The sequence below is a fragment of the Engraulis encrasicolus genome, unplaced genomic scaffold (assembly GCF_034702125.1).
Source record: "Engraulis encrasicolus isolate BLACKSEA-1 unplaced genomic scaffold, IST_EnEncr_1.0 scaffold_205_np1212, whole genome shotgun sequence".
In the NCBI taxonomy this organism is placed as follows: Eukaryota; Metazoa; Chordata; class Actinopteri; order Clupeiformes; family Engraulidae; genus Engraulis; species Engraulis encrasicolus.
The window spans coordinates 29,643-42,205 of record NW_026945489.1 but is presented as its reverse complement, the minus strand read 5'-3'; the positions used below and the strand labels follow the sequence as shown (position 1 = coordinate 42,205).

General features: G+C 46.3%; 1 protein-coding gene across 1 annotated transcript; it reads right to left on the bottom strand.

Moving 5' to 3' along the window:
• Window positions 1-9,312: 9,312 nt before the first annotated feature.
• On the bottom strand, window positions 9,313-11,514 carry LOC134442681 (aminopeptidase NAALADL1-like). The gene is made up of 3 exons (XM_063192725.1): window positions 11,489-11,514; window positions 9,790-9,882; window positions 9,313-9,503 (listed from the first exon to the last, which is right to left on the bottom strand). The coding sequence occupies exons 1-3, from the start codon at window positions 11,512-11,514 to the stop codon at window positions 9,326-9,328; spliced, it is 297 nt and encodes a 98-aa protein (XP_063048795.1). The 3' UTR covers window positions 9,313-9,325.
• Window positions 11,515-12,563: the final 1,049 nt, after the last annotated feature.

Here is a 12,563-nt window from a genome sequence, read left to right as displayed (position 1 = left end):
TTTTTCAAAGATCTCCAACCCTACCTTTAAAGAATCTCTGGTACCAGTGTCCAAACAAATTAACAAATTGAGGAGAAAATAGTAAACTTACAGGAGCTTCAGTGATGGTGAAGTATGCAGTAGAGCTGGGTTTGAAAAGGGGTCCTCAGTAGAGCTCAACATCGTCTCCATAAGCAAAATGTGAAGACACCTCAGCGGAGTGAGCTGTAGGGTTAGTCCACTGGGCAATAAAAACCTGCATAATAAACACCTGCATTTGTGCCTAAAATATGTTGTATTTTCAGTATATGTCAGTATTTCAGTAGGTAGCCTATGGTCATTTTAGTTTAATAATGCAGCAATACCAAATATGACCAAATGCTCTGAAATGCTAGGGAATGGATCTTTCAAATGGCTCCTTTTAATCTGGCTAATATCAATTCTCGAGTTTGTCCTTGAGTGCTTGGTGTACAACAGTATGCATGTTTGGCATGTTAGCTGGCCTCGGTCCTGGGATGCTTTAAACGGAGCTCATGCGGGATGAGATCCGCTTCCCCCCTATGTGTATAGAGGAAGTGTAACTGGGTGTTCTAGTGAAATGGAGGAGTATGGGGAGGTGGTGGGACAATTCAGAAAGCCTTCGCGCATGACAGGTGAAAGAGGGAAGGAGGGATTTAAATATGCGCGAAGGCGGGCGCAAGTAATGACACCTGTCAATCACTCGCGGACTTCCTCCAGAACTACGTTTATATATAAACAACATTTCACGAGTTTGTCCTTGAGTGCTTGGTGTACAACAGTATGCATGTTTGGCATGTTAGCTGGCCTCGGTCCTGGGATGCTTTAAACGGAGCTCATGCGGGATGAGATCCGCTTCCCCCCAAGGATGCATGATGAGACCAACCAACTATGCCAAACAATGCGCTCGAGACGACGTCCGTTTACCTCCCAAAATATAGCAAAAGAACGCTGCTGACTGGAAGACCGAGGTCCAAGCTGTATAAAAAATACAAAACAAAACAAAAATTCAAACAGAATGGGAAATAAATGTGCAAAGCGAGACGGTGACGGAACTACACTGCGTGTGCTATCACGAAGCCAGGCTTGATGCGCCAGACGGATGTAAGCCAGATTTGAACGCACGTACAGTGCGTAGGCGTCTAAGGACCAGCGGCCAAGCATCTTAACACGCTGCCCTGATAGCCCGTTATAAGCTGCTGTTGTGGCCGCGCCGATTCTGAAGGAATGGGCAGAGTAGCGGTCCGGGGAAAACCCTACTTTGGCGAGAACAGATTTGAAAAAGCATTGAAAGGTACTGCGGGTAACTGGCGCGGCGTTGTCCGTGACGAACAAGCGGCTGGATGGCTGGGCTTAGGATGTGCGGTACGCTATGTATCGAGACAGATATTGGTGTGGGTTTCGGTCCGAATCCAAATTGAAAATGAATACCAAGTGGCCTTTCCTGAATTGGTCCGTCTTACTCTGCTTAATGAGAAATCGAATGGTGTTTTCGTCTATGTGTTCTAGATCTGCGACGCAGGGGTGAACAACCGGATTAAAACTGAGACTGGGGCAGGTAAATTCACCGCATCTTAACAGACCAAAAAAAGCCGGAAAAAACCTGGCAGACATGGTGAAATTAGTGTGGAACGACGCGAAGCCCTTGTAGAGGGTGGAGACTGAGGCAAGCGGCGAGAATGGTGCGCGTAATAGGTAGGCGTAAATCGGGGTTGGCGGGCCGTTGTTTGCGAATGCCCTTGAGTAGTAGCGAGACTCGACTGTCAGAGAAAGACGGGCAGTCGGAGCCGTTGAGTAATTTATACATGAAATGCACACCTGATAGATAGACTTTGCGGGCTTAATTTTGAGAAATGTATGGGCGTGCGTAATGAACGAGGATATGGTGACGGGGTCGAAACGAGGAAAGGGAAGAGAATGCTGCGCATGGAACTGCTTGAAGCAGGACCAGGCAGTCCAATAGGACTGTAGGGTATTGAGGGAGAGGGCTTGGATGACTAGGTCGGTGGTGATGGGTTGCAGGTAGCTCAGGGGGTGGTTCACGGGAAGATGGTCTCCGAAAATCTCGGGAGGGGCGTGGGGAGCGCGCCAGCATCTGGTGCCAAGGATCTGAATTTCTGAAATTGGAAACGAGAGAGAGTCAGCGATCTGATTGTGATGGCCGGGAATGTGTGCGGCTCGAATTATGAATTGACAACTAGCTGCGGTCCATACTAGGCGCCTAAGGTACGGGGAGACTGTTTGAGATTTGGTGCGCGTGGAGTTGATGGCATTGACGACTGCCTCGTTATCGCTATGGATGAGAACGCTTCTAGTGCGCGCCTCCCTTCCCCATCTGATGGTAAACCTGCGAGGGTGAGGAGTAGCCTAAAACAGAAATGGGCCTTCAGCCGTTGGGCATGGACCCGACTCTGGTGTCTGAAATGATGGGTGGTGAAAACAGAAAATGGAGGCAGGCTCATCAGCCAATGTCGCTGGACATGGAGCCGATTCTAGTGTCGGAAAGGGATACGGGGTTAGGCTACTAAAAGAAAACGTTTCAGACGGACGGACATGCCAAGTTGGGCGTGCGTGTGTGCAGTGTATTCAGCGAAGCAGCGACGCTGTGGTTACGGCGCTGTCTGTGGTGCTGGCAATCGAAATATCCATGCGCGTGGACCGGGGCTGTTCGAGGCACAGTGGTTGTCCATTCGGAGGAGGCTACTAATAATCTCAGAAGGCAGGTAATAGTTACGTGATCATGAGGATTTGTTAATGAGCTAAACCAGATGGCGAGTGCCTTGGGTGGGTGATGGACTAATCGTGCAGGGTACCCAGCGAGGTGACTTAAAGAAGAGCTAGTGACCCTGTCAAACGGATGGCAATCTGATGTGTGCCACTATAACGAGACGGACAGAAAATAAAGGAGCGACTGTATGCATTTATGCGCGAACAGAGCGTCTGAAAATAAACGCAGCAACAGTGGTTGTCCAACTGATGCAAAGGTAATCTCGGAAAGGCAGGTATTAGCTACATGAGCCTGAGTAGTTGTGAATGAGCCAAACGGCGGGTGAGCGTATTGCAGGGCTGATAGACAATCGAGCGTTGTTTCCTATGATGTGACCAGGACACACGCTGTGCAATTGGCCCGGGCAGACAGACGACAATCCGATGTTTGTTCTAAATAAATGCGAATGCGGCAACTTTGAATTGCGCCAGGAGTTTCTTCGAGGGAGAGAATTCAGAATGAATGAATTAGCGAATCAATGGATGAAGGATGCTCTTTTGAAAGTCGATTTGGTTATAAAGCGTCAGCAATGCAATGCAATGTAATAAAATAATTGGTGCATCCAAAGAGGTGACCCGTTAAAGGGTTCACGTGGAAACTAGGCGAGCACAGGGAGATGTTGCAATATGATTCAGCGAGTGTTCTGAGGCACGTTTAACCATTCACCGTGCATAAATCGTATATGCGCGCCGGGCTGTGGTGGGTGGGTGCCGTAACAGCGGGTAGGCATAAATGTCTGAATAGCAAAATTATGTGGTTCGGGTTCGGCGCTGCGGGGAACCGTTGCGCTTGGATACGCTTTTGACGCAGTCGGGGAAACAATGGCCTGAGCTGTGGCACAGGGCCCAGAAAAGGGTTCGTACGTGCTTCCACAACATGTCTAGCCGACGGAGAGTGCAGTCAGCCGAAATATCTGGTGTCTGGGTGACAAATGTGAATCACGTAATATAATACGGATACAGCCGAAGCTCAGCTTGCATGGCGAAACCAAATGTGAGGCTTTAAACACCATGATGTGTCTGTGATGCTATAATGCGCCGACTACCAACGGCTCTTACGAATAGCCTATGAATTACGTGAGGCCCATGTTAACGACCGCGCGTTTACCAGCTTAATCTGTAAAGTGACTCCTTAACGAGCCGATAGCAAAAAGGGTGAAATAAATTAGGTACCCTACTGAGATTTTAAGCCACTGCAGCATTGAGTAGTCTGGAGGTGGCGATTCGTTACGAGCGCAATAGCGGTGAGGTTGGTGAGGACTAGCTGTGAAGTCATATTCGGTCCGAGCGGCGGCTCGAGTAGCCTCCGTGAGGGGAGGAGGAGGTAGAGGAGTAGCGGTGTCCAGTGAGTATGGTGGCGTGCGGGTGGGCAGCGTGGCTGCGCCCGCTGGGTAGAAAGGTCCTTCGGGACCTTGCAGATCCGGCACTGGCACTCCGGGGTGGAGGGAAAAGGTAAAGTTGGGTAGGGAGGGAGCAGTTGGCGCGGGGCCAGGGGCGTATCCAGGACATTTTTACTAGGGTGGCCAAGATGACACACAAATATAGTCTGAGGTGGCCATGGAATCATGGAATTATATACACATACGGGGGTCCTCCCACACAGAAAATGTTGCATTTATTCTATGCTATTTCCTGCATTTTAAAGAAAAGCACCAGTGAACTTCAAATACAATATTTTGTAGTAGTATAAAATATATATATATATATATATAGTATTGAAATGTTCTATGTTTAGGTCTTTGTTTTCTATGTACGTATTCACAGAAATTAAAGATAAATGCACACACATATCCTCATTAAGTTATTTTAATGTGCCAGGCTTTTAATTGAAAGTGCAGTGTAATCTGGTTAAATGCTATGCATTCACATATAAATATGCATAATTGGCCATTTTTAAATAACTGAAGTATGAGAGAGTAGACACCAACTTCATGAATGACATCTGAACCTGACATACCATGCTCAGTAGGTGGAGATCCAGACAACACAGATTCACAGTCCGTCTCCTCCTCCTCCAAATGTGGCTGGTCAACTGTGGTAATACAAGGATAGTTTAAAATGACAGACAGACAGACAGACAGGTCCATGCACATATACATATAATACAAATCTTTAGTTCATCATCTTCTGTCTCAACATTTGTCAGCTGTTTAACCCTTTAATGCATGGCGTTATACCTTTGTCGTTACCAGAGTTACCATAGTGTATTACTAAAGACCCTGTGTTATGTAGTGTGGCACTATGACAGAACCTTTTTGATGACAATAACAGTGTTCCACTGGTTGAACGGTGTGCATGAAAGGGCTACATGTAACTAATTCAAACTTTCCATGCACAACCTCCCATCTTGTATTGGGGTAGTGGACTGCTCATCAACACTATCCCTAGGCTGCTGGCTTGTGTGGGCATCTGCACTGGTGCTGGTACTGGCTGTAGCTGACTCTGACTCTTTTTTTTTCTTGATAAAGAAGCTCTCAATATCGTTTCTTCTCTTCATCTTAATGTCACTCACTGGAGGAAATGTAATCAAATCAATGCAACCAATTAATCATTCAATCAACTCACTTCTAAGCATAGTAACTGGCTACAATATCAGAGGGATTATTGTCGAATTGGCAGAGTACACATGTTGTGTTCATGAGTTTTGTGTTCGTGGTTGTGGTTCCCCTTAGAGTAACAACTTTGACTTCATTCAACAATGTCAGAATACAAAAAAAAAAAAAACTATATTGATGTTGACAGTGTCAGATGTCAAAGCAGTGGCATATGGTTTTAACAAAGAAATTACATGACGTGAATTTCAAGTCTGAGGCGCCGTCGGCCTGCAAGGCAATTACAGCTGTTAACAGTGGCTGATTCTAAAGCCGTGGCTGCAGGGTTTTAGCAAAGAAATTACATGACGTGAATTTCGTTGGTGAACAAACTCACATCTGTACCATGATTTTGTGTGCGTGACGATTTATTTTCGCTACGTTTGAACAAAAGGATTACGATATATTGACACATTTGAGGTCAAATATGTACCGCAAATTTAGCTATTGGGGGGGAGTCATACTCTGAAGTGGACTAGCGCTGTGGGTTTAGGCAACACATCTGTGACTGATGTGAACTTGCTTACTCTAAAGAGGCAGAGGTGCTCTTTACTATGACTTACTCCGACTTTATTTAAGTTTGATTTAAACTCCAAGAAAAGTCAAGACAATCGAAGAAGCAAAGGAGAAGCTTCTCACTGAGAGAAGGCATCACAACAATCATAGTCCAGCTTAGCAGTTCATTTCACATGCTAGGTTTCGAGCTAGGTACTGACGTCTGCCTACCGATCCTGACTGTACATAACAACCGACTACCCTTTCCAATGTGTGGCCAATGGGCCAATGCTATCCATGCCATGTCCCTATCCAAACGGTTTCATATTAACTATCCTGTTATCAACAAAAAAAAATAAACTGACGTGCACGTTAGGATTGTGCTGTGCTACTAACTTGGTTTGCAGCTGCCACAACACTAACTTGCTCTCATTTAGTCATGTTGTTGTTTCGTGTAGCTATCTCGTATTTTGGCTCTTCCTGGCTGCTAATACTTGCATAAAGTTTTCAAAATTAGGTTTTCCAACACATTCAGACAACCAACAAATCATTAAATTGCCATACCTTATTGTCCAAATTAGACTGTCCAGGCAGTTAGTGGATGCGGTCTCTCGTGAAGGAACTGCAGGTGACACAGTGCTCCTCAGCATCGCTGGTGCGGGGTTGCCAGATCTTTCAAGATAAATAAGCGACTAGCGTTATAGGGGCAGCAGGCGACACGCAGTGGTCATCTCGTGTAAGCCTACTGATCAGAAATCAGCCTTGTGCAGCATCAGTCCAACGACTGTCGTGTTAGTTAAAGTGTAAAACTGACCCTAGATCTGTCAGCCAGCGATCACCATGGATTGACAGTTTTCTCTTGTTTGTTGTTGGGTTGACGAACTTGAATGATTACCTGATAATTACCTATTATTGGTCTTATACTGTTGTTATTATTGTATATTTATTGATTTATTTTTAAAAATATATTTTTTATTAATTACTTGTCGAATCAAGGGTGGCCAGTAGGGTGGACAATAGCGTCCCAGGGGTGGCCCTGGCCACCCCCTGCCCCCCCCTAGAATCGCCAGTGCGCGGGGCCAACCGGAGGGGGACAACCGAGGGCTGCCTCGGTTGGGGGAGGTGGAGGAGGGAAGGAAAAAGGGGGGAGGGGGGAGTTGCGACGCGGTCGGAGCCTGCGATCTGGTGTGTATTTGGTCTGGGCGCATGGTGGAACCGGATTGCGCCCCGAACTGCAGTGGACCCGTTTCAGCATCGCGCAGGTGATGGGGAAGGAAAGAAGGAGCAGTTGGCACGGGTGCCAACCGGATGGGGGCAGGGGAGGGGAGGGAAAGGGGGGATGGGAGAGTAGCGACGCGGTCGCCACAGATGCTGTCTGGGGTCCGGAGGCTGTATGCGAAACTGCCTGTGATATGAATGGTGGTGGATGCAGGCACCAGGCACGGGCACTCATATGCATCAAGCTGTCGATGCGGAGCCGCCTGGAGATGACCCGCTGCTGAGGAGGGGTCTTGCGGACGCGCGCAGATCCGGCACGGGCACTCCGGGGAGGTTGAGGGAAATTTGGGTGGGGAGGGAGCGGTTGGCGCGGGGCCAACCGGAGGGAGATGACCGAGGACTGCCTCGGTCGGGGGAGGTTGAGGGGGGAGGGATGAGGGGGAGGGGGAGTAGCGACGCGGTCGCTACCGGAGCCGCCTGCGATCTGGTGCATGTTGAATTCTGCGTGGCTTGTTGAACACATACTGTAGCGTGGAAGCACTGGAGACTTCAGCTAGGTTATGGTCCGAAGGTAGCAGCGGAAGCATTTAAGTCCAGAATAAATCTAAGCCTGTAAAAGTAGGGGCTACTGGGAGGAGGGATGAGTTGGCGGACTATCGGCTTTACTTTAGGCTACGGTAGTCGAGGCTGTCGGTAATAGCAAGGTGAATGCTGGACGGCTAATGGAAGCGAAGTATGAGGAGGCCTGAGCCTCAGGGTCTGCTGCTAGTGAGGCAGGCGTTGGGCGCGGGTGCTGTATGTGGCGCGGTGGGTGCGGCTGCAGCTTCCAGGCAGTGTTGCATTGCTTGGCGTGCGTCGGTTGAATGGCGGGATGTCTTGGGCTCGATCAGAGGGCATCGATTGTCTGAAGCTTTGCGAAGGTCGGGTATGGCGCCATGGCTCGCGTGATGACGGTTTCCGGGGCTGGAGTCAGTGGTGAGTAGGGCCTCGAGGTGGAGCGGGAGAAGAGTGTGAGGACGCCGAGAGGAGCGGTGACCGGCCTGGCACTGCTTGGGTAGTAAAATCTGGCGGTCTTCTTGAATGGTTGTGGTCCAGAAGCCACACGTGGGTCTGGAGTGAGATTCTTCGATGTTGTTTGATGGCGCAATAATTGAGCTCGAGTTCCATGCTGCTTCTCTCGCTGCCGTGTCCAATACAATTCAGAAAGCCTTCGCGCATGACAGGTGAAAGAGGGAAGGAGGGATTTAAATATGCGCGAAGGCGGGCGCAAGTAATGACACCTGTCAATCACTCGCGGACTTCCTCCAGAACTACGTTTATATATAAACAACATTAACAAACACAATATTCATTTTCATGGTGCTGTTACTTTGCTTTCGCCCAAACAATCTGGGACAGCAGTGCAAAACGCTTTCCATCAGGAACGAATCAAATATTTTATTAAAGGAATATTTATTGTAAAGCACTCTGCATGATTTAGAAATCATTTTCAACATACTGCCAAATGCAAACATCTGTGTATAGTACGCAGAAGAAAGTAGGAGAAAGTATTGTAGAAAAATCCGAATTATTGTCTTCCTATTCAACTAAGCTTGCAATAGAGCTATTCAGTGCTGCATGAAGATTTCCTTGTGTTTGAAAATGTAAACAGCAGTAGATCATCCTTCTCAGCAGGGACCCAGTGGCAGTAATCTCCTGCTTCACAGAAGAAGCTACAAGATACTACTGTAAGTGAAAAAGGATCCTTTTCTCCTCTTCTCTCCTTAGACAACCCTTACTCTCGTTCTTGCTCGCTATCCTCGTGTCCTCTCCTCTCCTTTCCTGTCTATTTCTATTGTCTCCTCTCTCTGCTTCTCGTTTCCTTGTCTCATCTGGTCTCGTATCGTATTGTCTCCTCTCCCCTGCATTGCTCTCCTCTAATCTTCCTACCTCTCCTCTCCTCTCCTCTCCTCTCCTCTCCTCTCCTCTCCTCTCCCTTGTCTCTCCTCTTCTCTCTTCTCTTCTCTTCTTCTCTCCTCTAATCTACCCCTCTCCTCCCAAAGTTATTCCTCCTCTTCTCATCTCCCTTCATCATCACTCTCGTCCCATCTCCTCTCATCTTGTCTCCTCCCTTAAACCCTCTGCTCCTGTGTGGTCCTCTCCTCTCTTCTCCTCTCCTTTCCTCTCCTTTCCTCTCCTCTCCTCTCCTCCCTCTCCTCTCCTCTCTCCTCTCCTTTCCTTTCCTCCTCTCCTCTCTCCTCTCCTCTCCTCTGTTCTCATCATATGACCTCCTCTATGGTGCTGGCTGCTCCTGTGATGGCCTGGGCGAGTATGGACAGGTGTCTGTGGGCCTGGTCCCAGTGCTCCTCTGCCCCCGTCCTCTTGGCCTGCTCCACTGCATCTGCCAGACCGGGGAAGGTGGCCAACCCTGACGACCTTGAGGCCCAGATAACATGCCTGTGGGAACAGTAGGGGATATGGGAATGGGAGGATGGGGTGGGAGGCAAAGATTTGATGGATGGATGGATGGATGGATGGATGGATGGATGAATGAATGAATGAATGAATGAATGAATGAATGAATGAATGAATGAATGACCATGGGGATATGGAGAGGAAGAGAATGGGGTACAATCCAAAAGGAAAATCGTGTTGAATGAATGAATGAATGAATGAATGAATGAATGAATGAATGAATGAATGAATGAATGAATGAGGTGAACAGGGGTTTCAAATGTTTCACCTGAACGCGTATTTGTCAGGGAATGCCAGTGGATCCAGGAAGGCTCGATCCAGAAGCATCAGCTGGTCATTGATCTTACGAATCTCCAGAGGCCTTTTAAGAGAAACACAGACAAAGCAAAGATCTTCATTATACACTTCAGAGGAGAGCAGAGTAGAGACACTTAAAGGAACAGTACACCCATTTTTGATTTTTACATATTTGCAGTAAGGATATCGGGCGGATATTTGCATATTTTAAGTGTATCGGCCGATACGCGTGTGGTTTTGGCCGATACGCAATATTTATTATTTTATGTCATTCTGGGTTTTTTTAAAAGCACCAAGACACTTTATTTTTGTATTACTTGATTGTTAGACATTACTTGATTGTTAGAGTGGGTGTTTAAATGTTACAAGTTCTACCTGAATTTGATAATGTTAAAGGAATGTTTATTTTTCAACTTGAGACCTGGGTCATTTTTTAACCTTTTTTTTAACCCATATCGGCCCCAAATATCGGTATCGGAAATCGGGTATCGGCCAAGGGTGATGGGGAAAAAAAAATCGGTATTGCATCGAATGTTAGCATCAAGCCACAAGTGACCACAGGATGGGATTAAATAGCTGTTTTGCACTTCACAGATCACATTTTGAATTAATATTTTACAGAAAACATGTTTTAGAGACCTTTTAATATACACTGTCCCATATTAGGAAACCGATTGTCCCACTTTAGGGATAACCATGGTTTTTGACCAACTTACATTAATATCCAAATTATTCAAATTAGAAACACTTAACATGTTTTTAAAGGTATTATTTGATTAGAGCATAACCAGAGGATGAAAAGGGTGTAATTTGTTTGTATTGAAATGTTGTCATTACATTTTAATAAACCACCAAAGTTGAAGTGACAAAAATTGTCCCACATTAGGGCATTCTACCCTATAGATATTTGGCTTTTGTGAGAAAACTGTCAATGAAAAATGTCAAATGTGCACAAAAGAGTGATTTTGAAAAAATGTAATTTCGGCAAGAGCATACAATTTTTAATTCATGAATCAAAAGAATTCTACTTTCGCAATTCAGCTTGTCTACCTCTGCAGGTGCCCTGATTGGTTTGTGTGGGTGGTATGTTGCGTCAACAGTGAAGTGAAAGCCCACCTAGGAAACTCCAACTCCCATTGACATTGTGACACAGCACTCCACAGCAATGAAAAATATCCAAGGCACTCTTCTTCTTGGTTAAAAAGCTTTTAATAAACAGCTAGTTCATAGTGGAAAGGTTAAAAATTGCCAACATGTTTCGGCCGACAATGGCCTTCTTCAGGACTGTAAAAACATTTCAAATCTCCCCCCACTTCCCTATATGCATGTGAACGTCATCATGTTCTGGTGCGCATCGCGCAGGTCTCCAGGCCGTGCGCGCCTGTGGACGTGCGAGCCATCTGGTTCCTCCCGTTCGTGCTTCCACAGCACACAGTGCTCACTGTACAAAACGAAATTGCATTTATGCCTCATCGATGCAAGGGACAGCAGCCCCCAATGGCGACCCAAGGGAGCAGTGCAGCGGGACGGTACAATGCTCAGGGTTCCTCAGTCATGGAGGAGGATGGAAGAGAGCACTGGTTAATTACTCCCCCCCACCTACCTAGCAGGTCGGGAGTCGAACCAGCAACCTGTGGGATACTCGTCATACTCCCTAACCGCTTACTGACCCTGCAATTGAGATGTTATAACCCATTATAACTCAGGTGAGGTGAGGTGAGTGAGGTGAGGTGAGATGACCTACCCATGGAGATGGCTTGGCCGGTCAAGTCTTCCTTGAAGTTGTCCTGGGCCACACTGAGGTATCCCTCCAGGCTCTCTGCATAGTCCGCGCTGTTGAAGGGCAGCAGCAGACTGTCGGCAAGACGCAGCAGCACACTGCCAGCAGTCCTCCCTACCGTCTGGTGACTGGTGAAGCCTGACAGGAGGAATAGCAACAGACAGATGGAATCATGCAAATAAAGAAGGGAACAAGGGACGTCAAAAAAAGAAAGAAAGACAGAAAGAAAGAAAGAAAGAAAGAAAGAAAGAAAGAAAGAAAGAAAGAAAGAAAGAAAGAAAGAAAGAAAGAAAGAAAGAAAGAAAGAAAGAAAGAAAACAATTGTCCAAGATGTTGAGAAACAGATGTTGATATTACAAATTAACTCTATTTTAATTTATGTTGCATCTACTGAATAAAGACCATCATACCTGGATCAATGTACTTGGACGCGTAGTCAAAGGTGTCATAGGCTGTGTGGTAAGCCGGGTAGATGCGCGCTTTAGTTTTACTCTGTGAATCAATTTTAAATTGAGCAGTTGTCAATGACAAAAACACACAAATGACGTATAGATGATGTATATACCAATAATATGGTAGCTCCATGATGATCCCATTCACAGTTTGCAGAAAAATCTTAAATACATCATTAAGACATGGTCATTATCATTTTGAATGTTTAGAAAATGGCAGCCTTTTGCTTTTATTCTCAAAATACCCCTGAGTCCCAGAGAGTCCCAACTTTTTTGGAATCCGCTTTGTATTTTATTTAATCAGTTTTAACTATACGTATCACTACTGTTTATTCCAAGTTTTGAGATGGCTAATAAACTGAATTGGAATTAAAAAATGAATTTAGCAGCAAGGGCATGGTTGGTGTGATGTAATAATGCTGATTTTGCACTACAAACTGATGCTGCACTGGCAAGTCACATAAATCATCACTTGTGACATCATCATTTGGAACACACTGAGAGTTCCGTTTC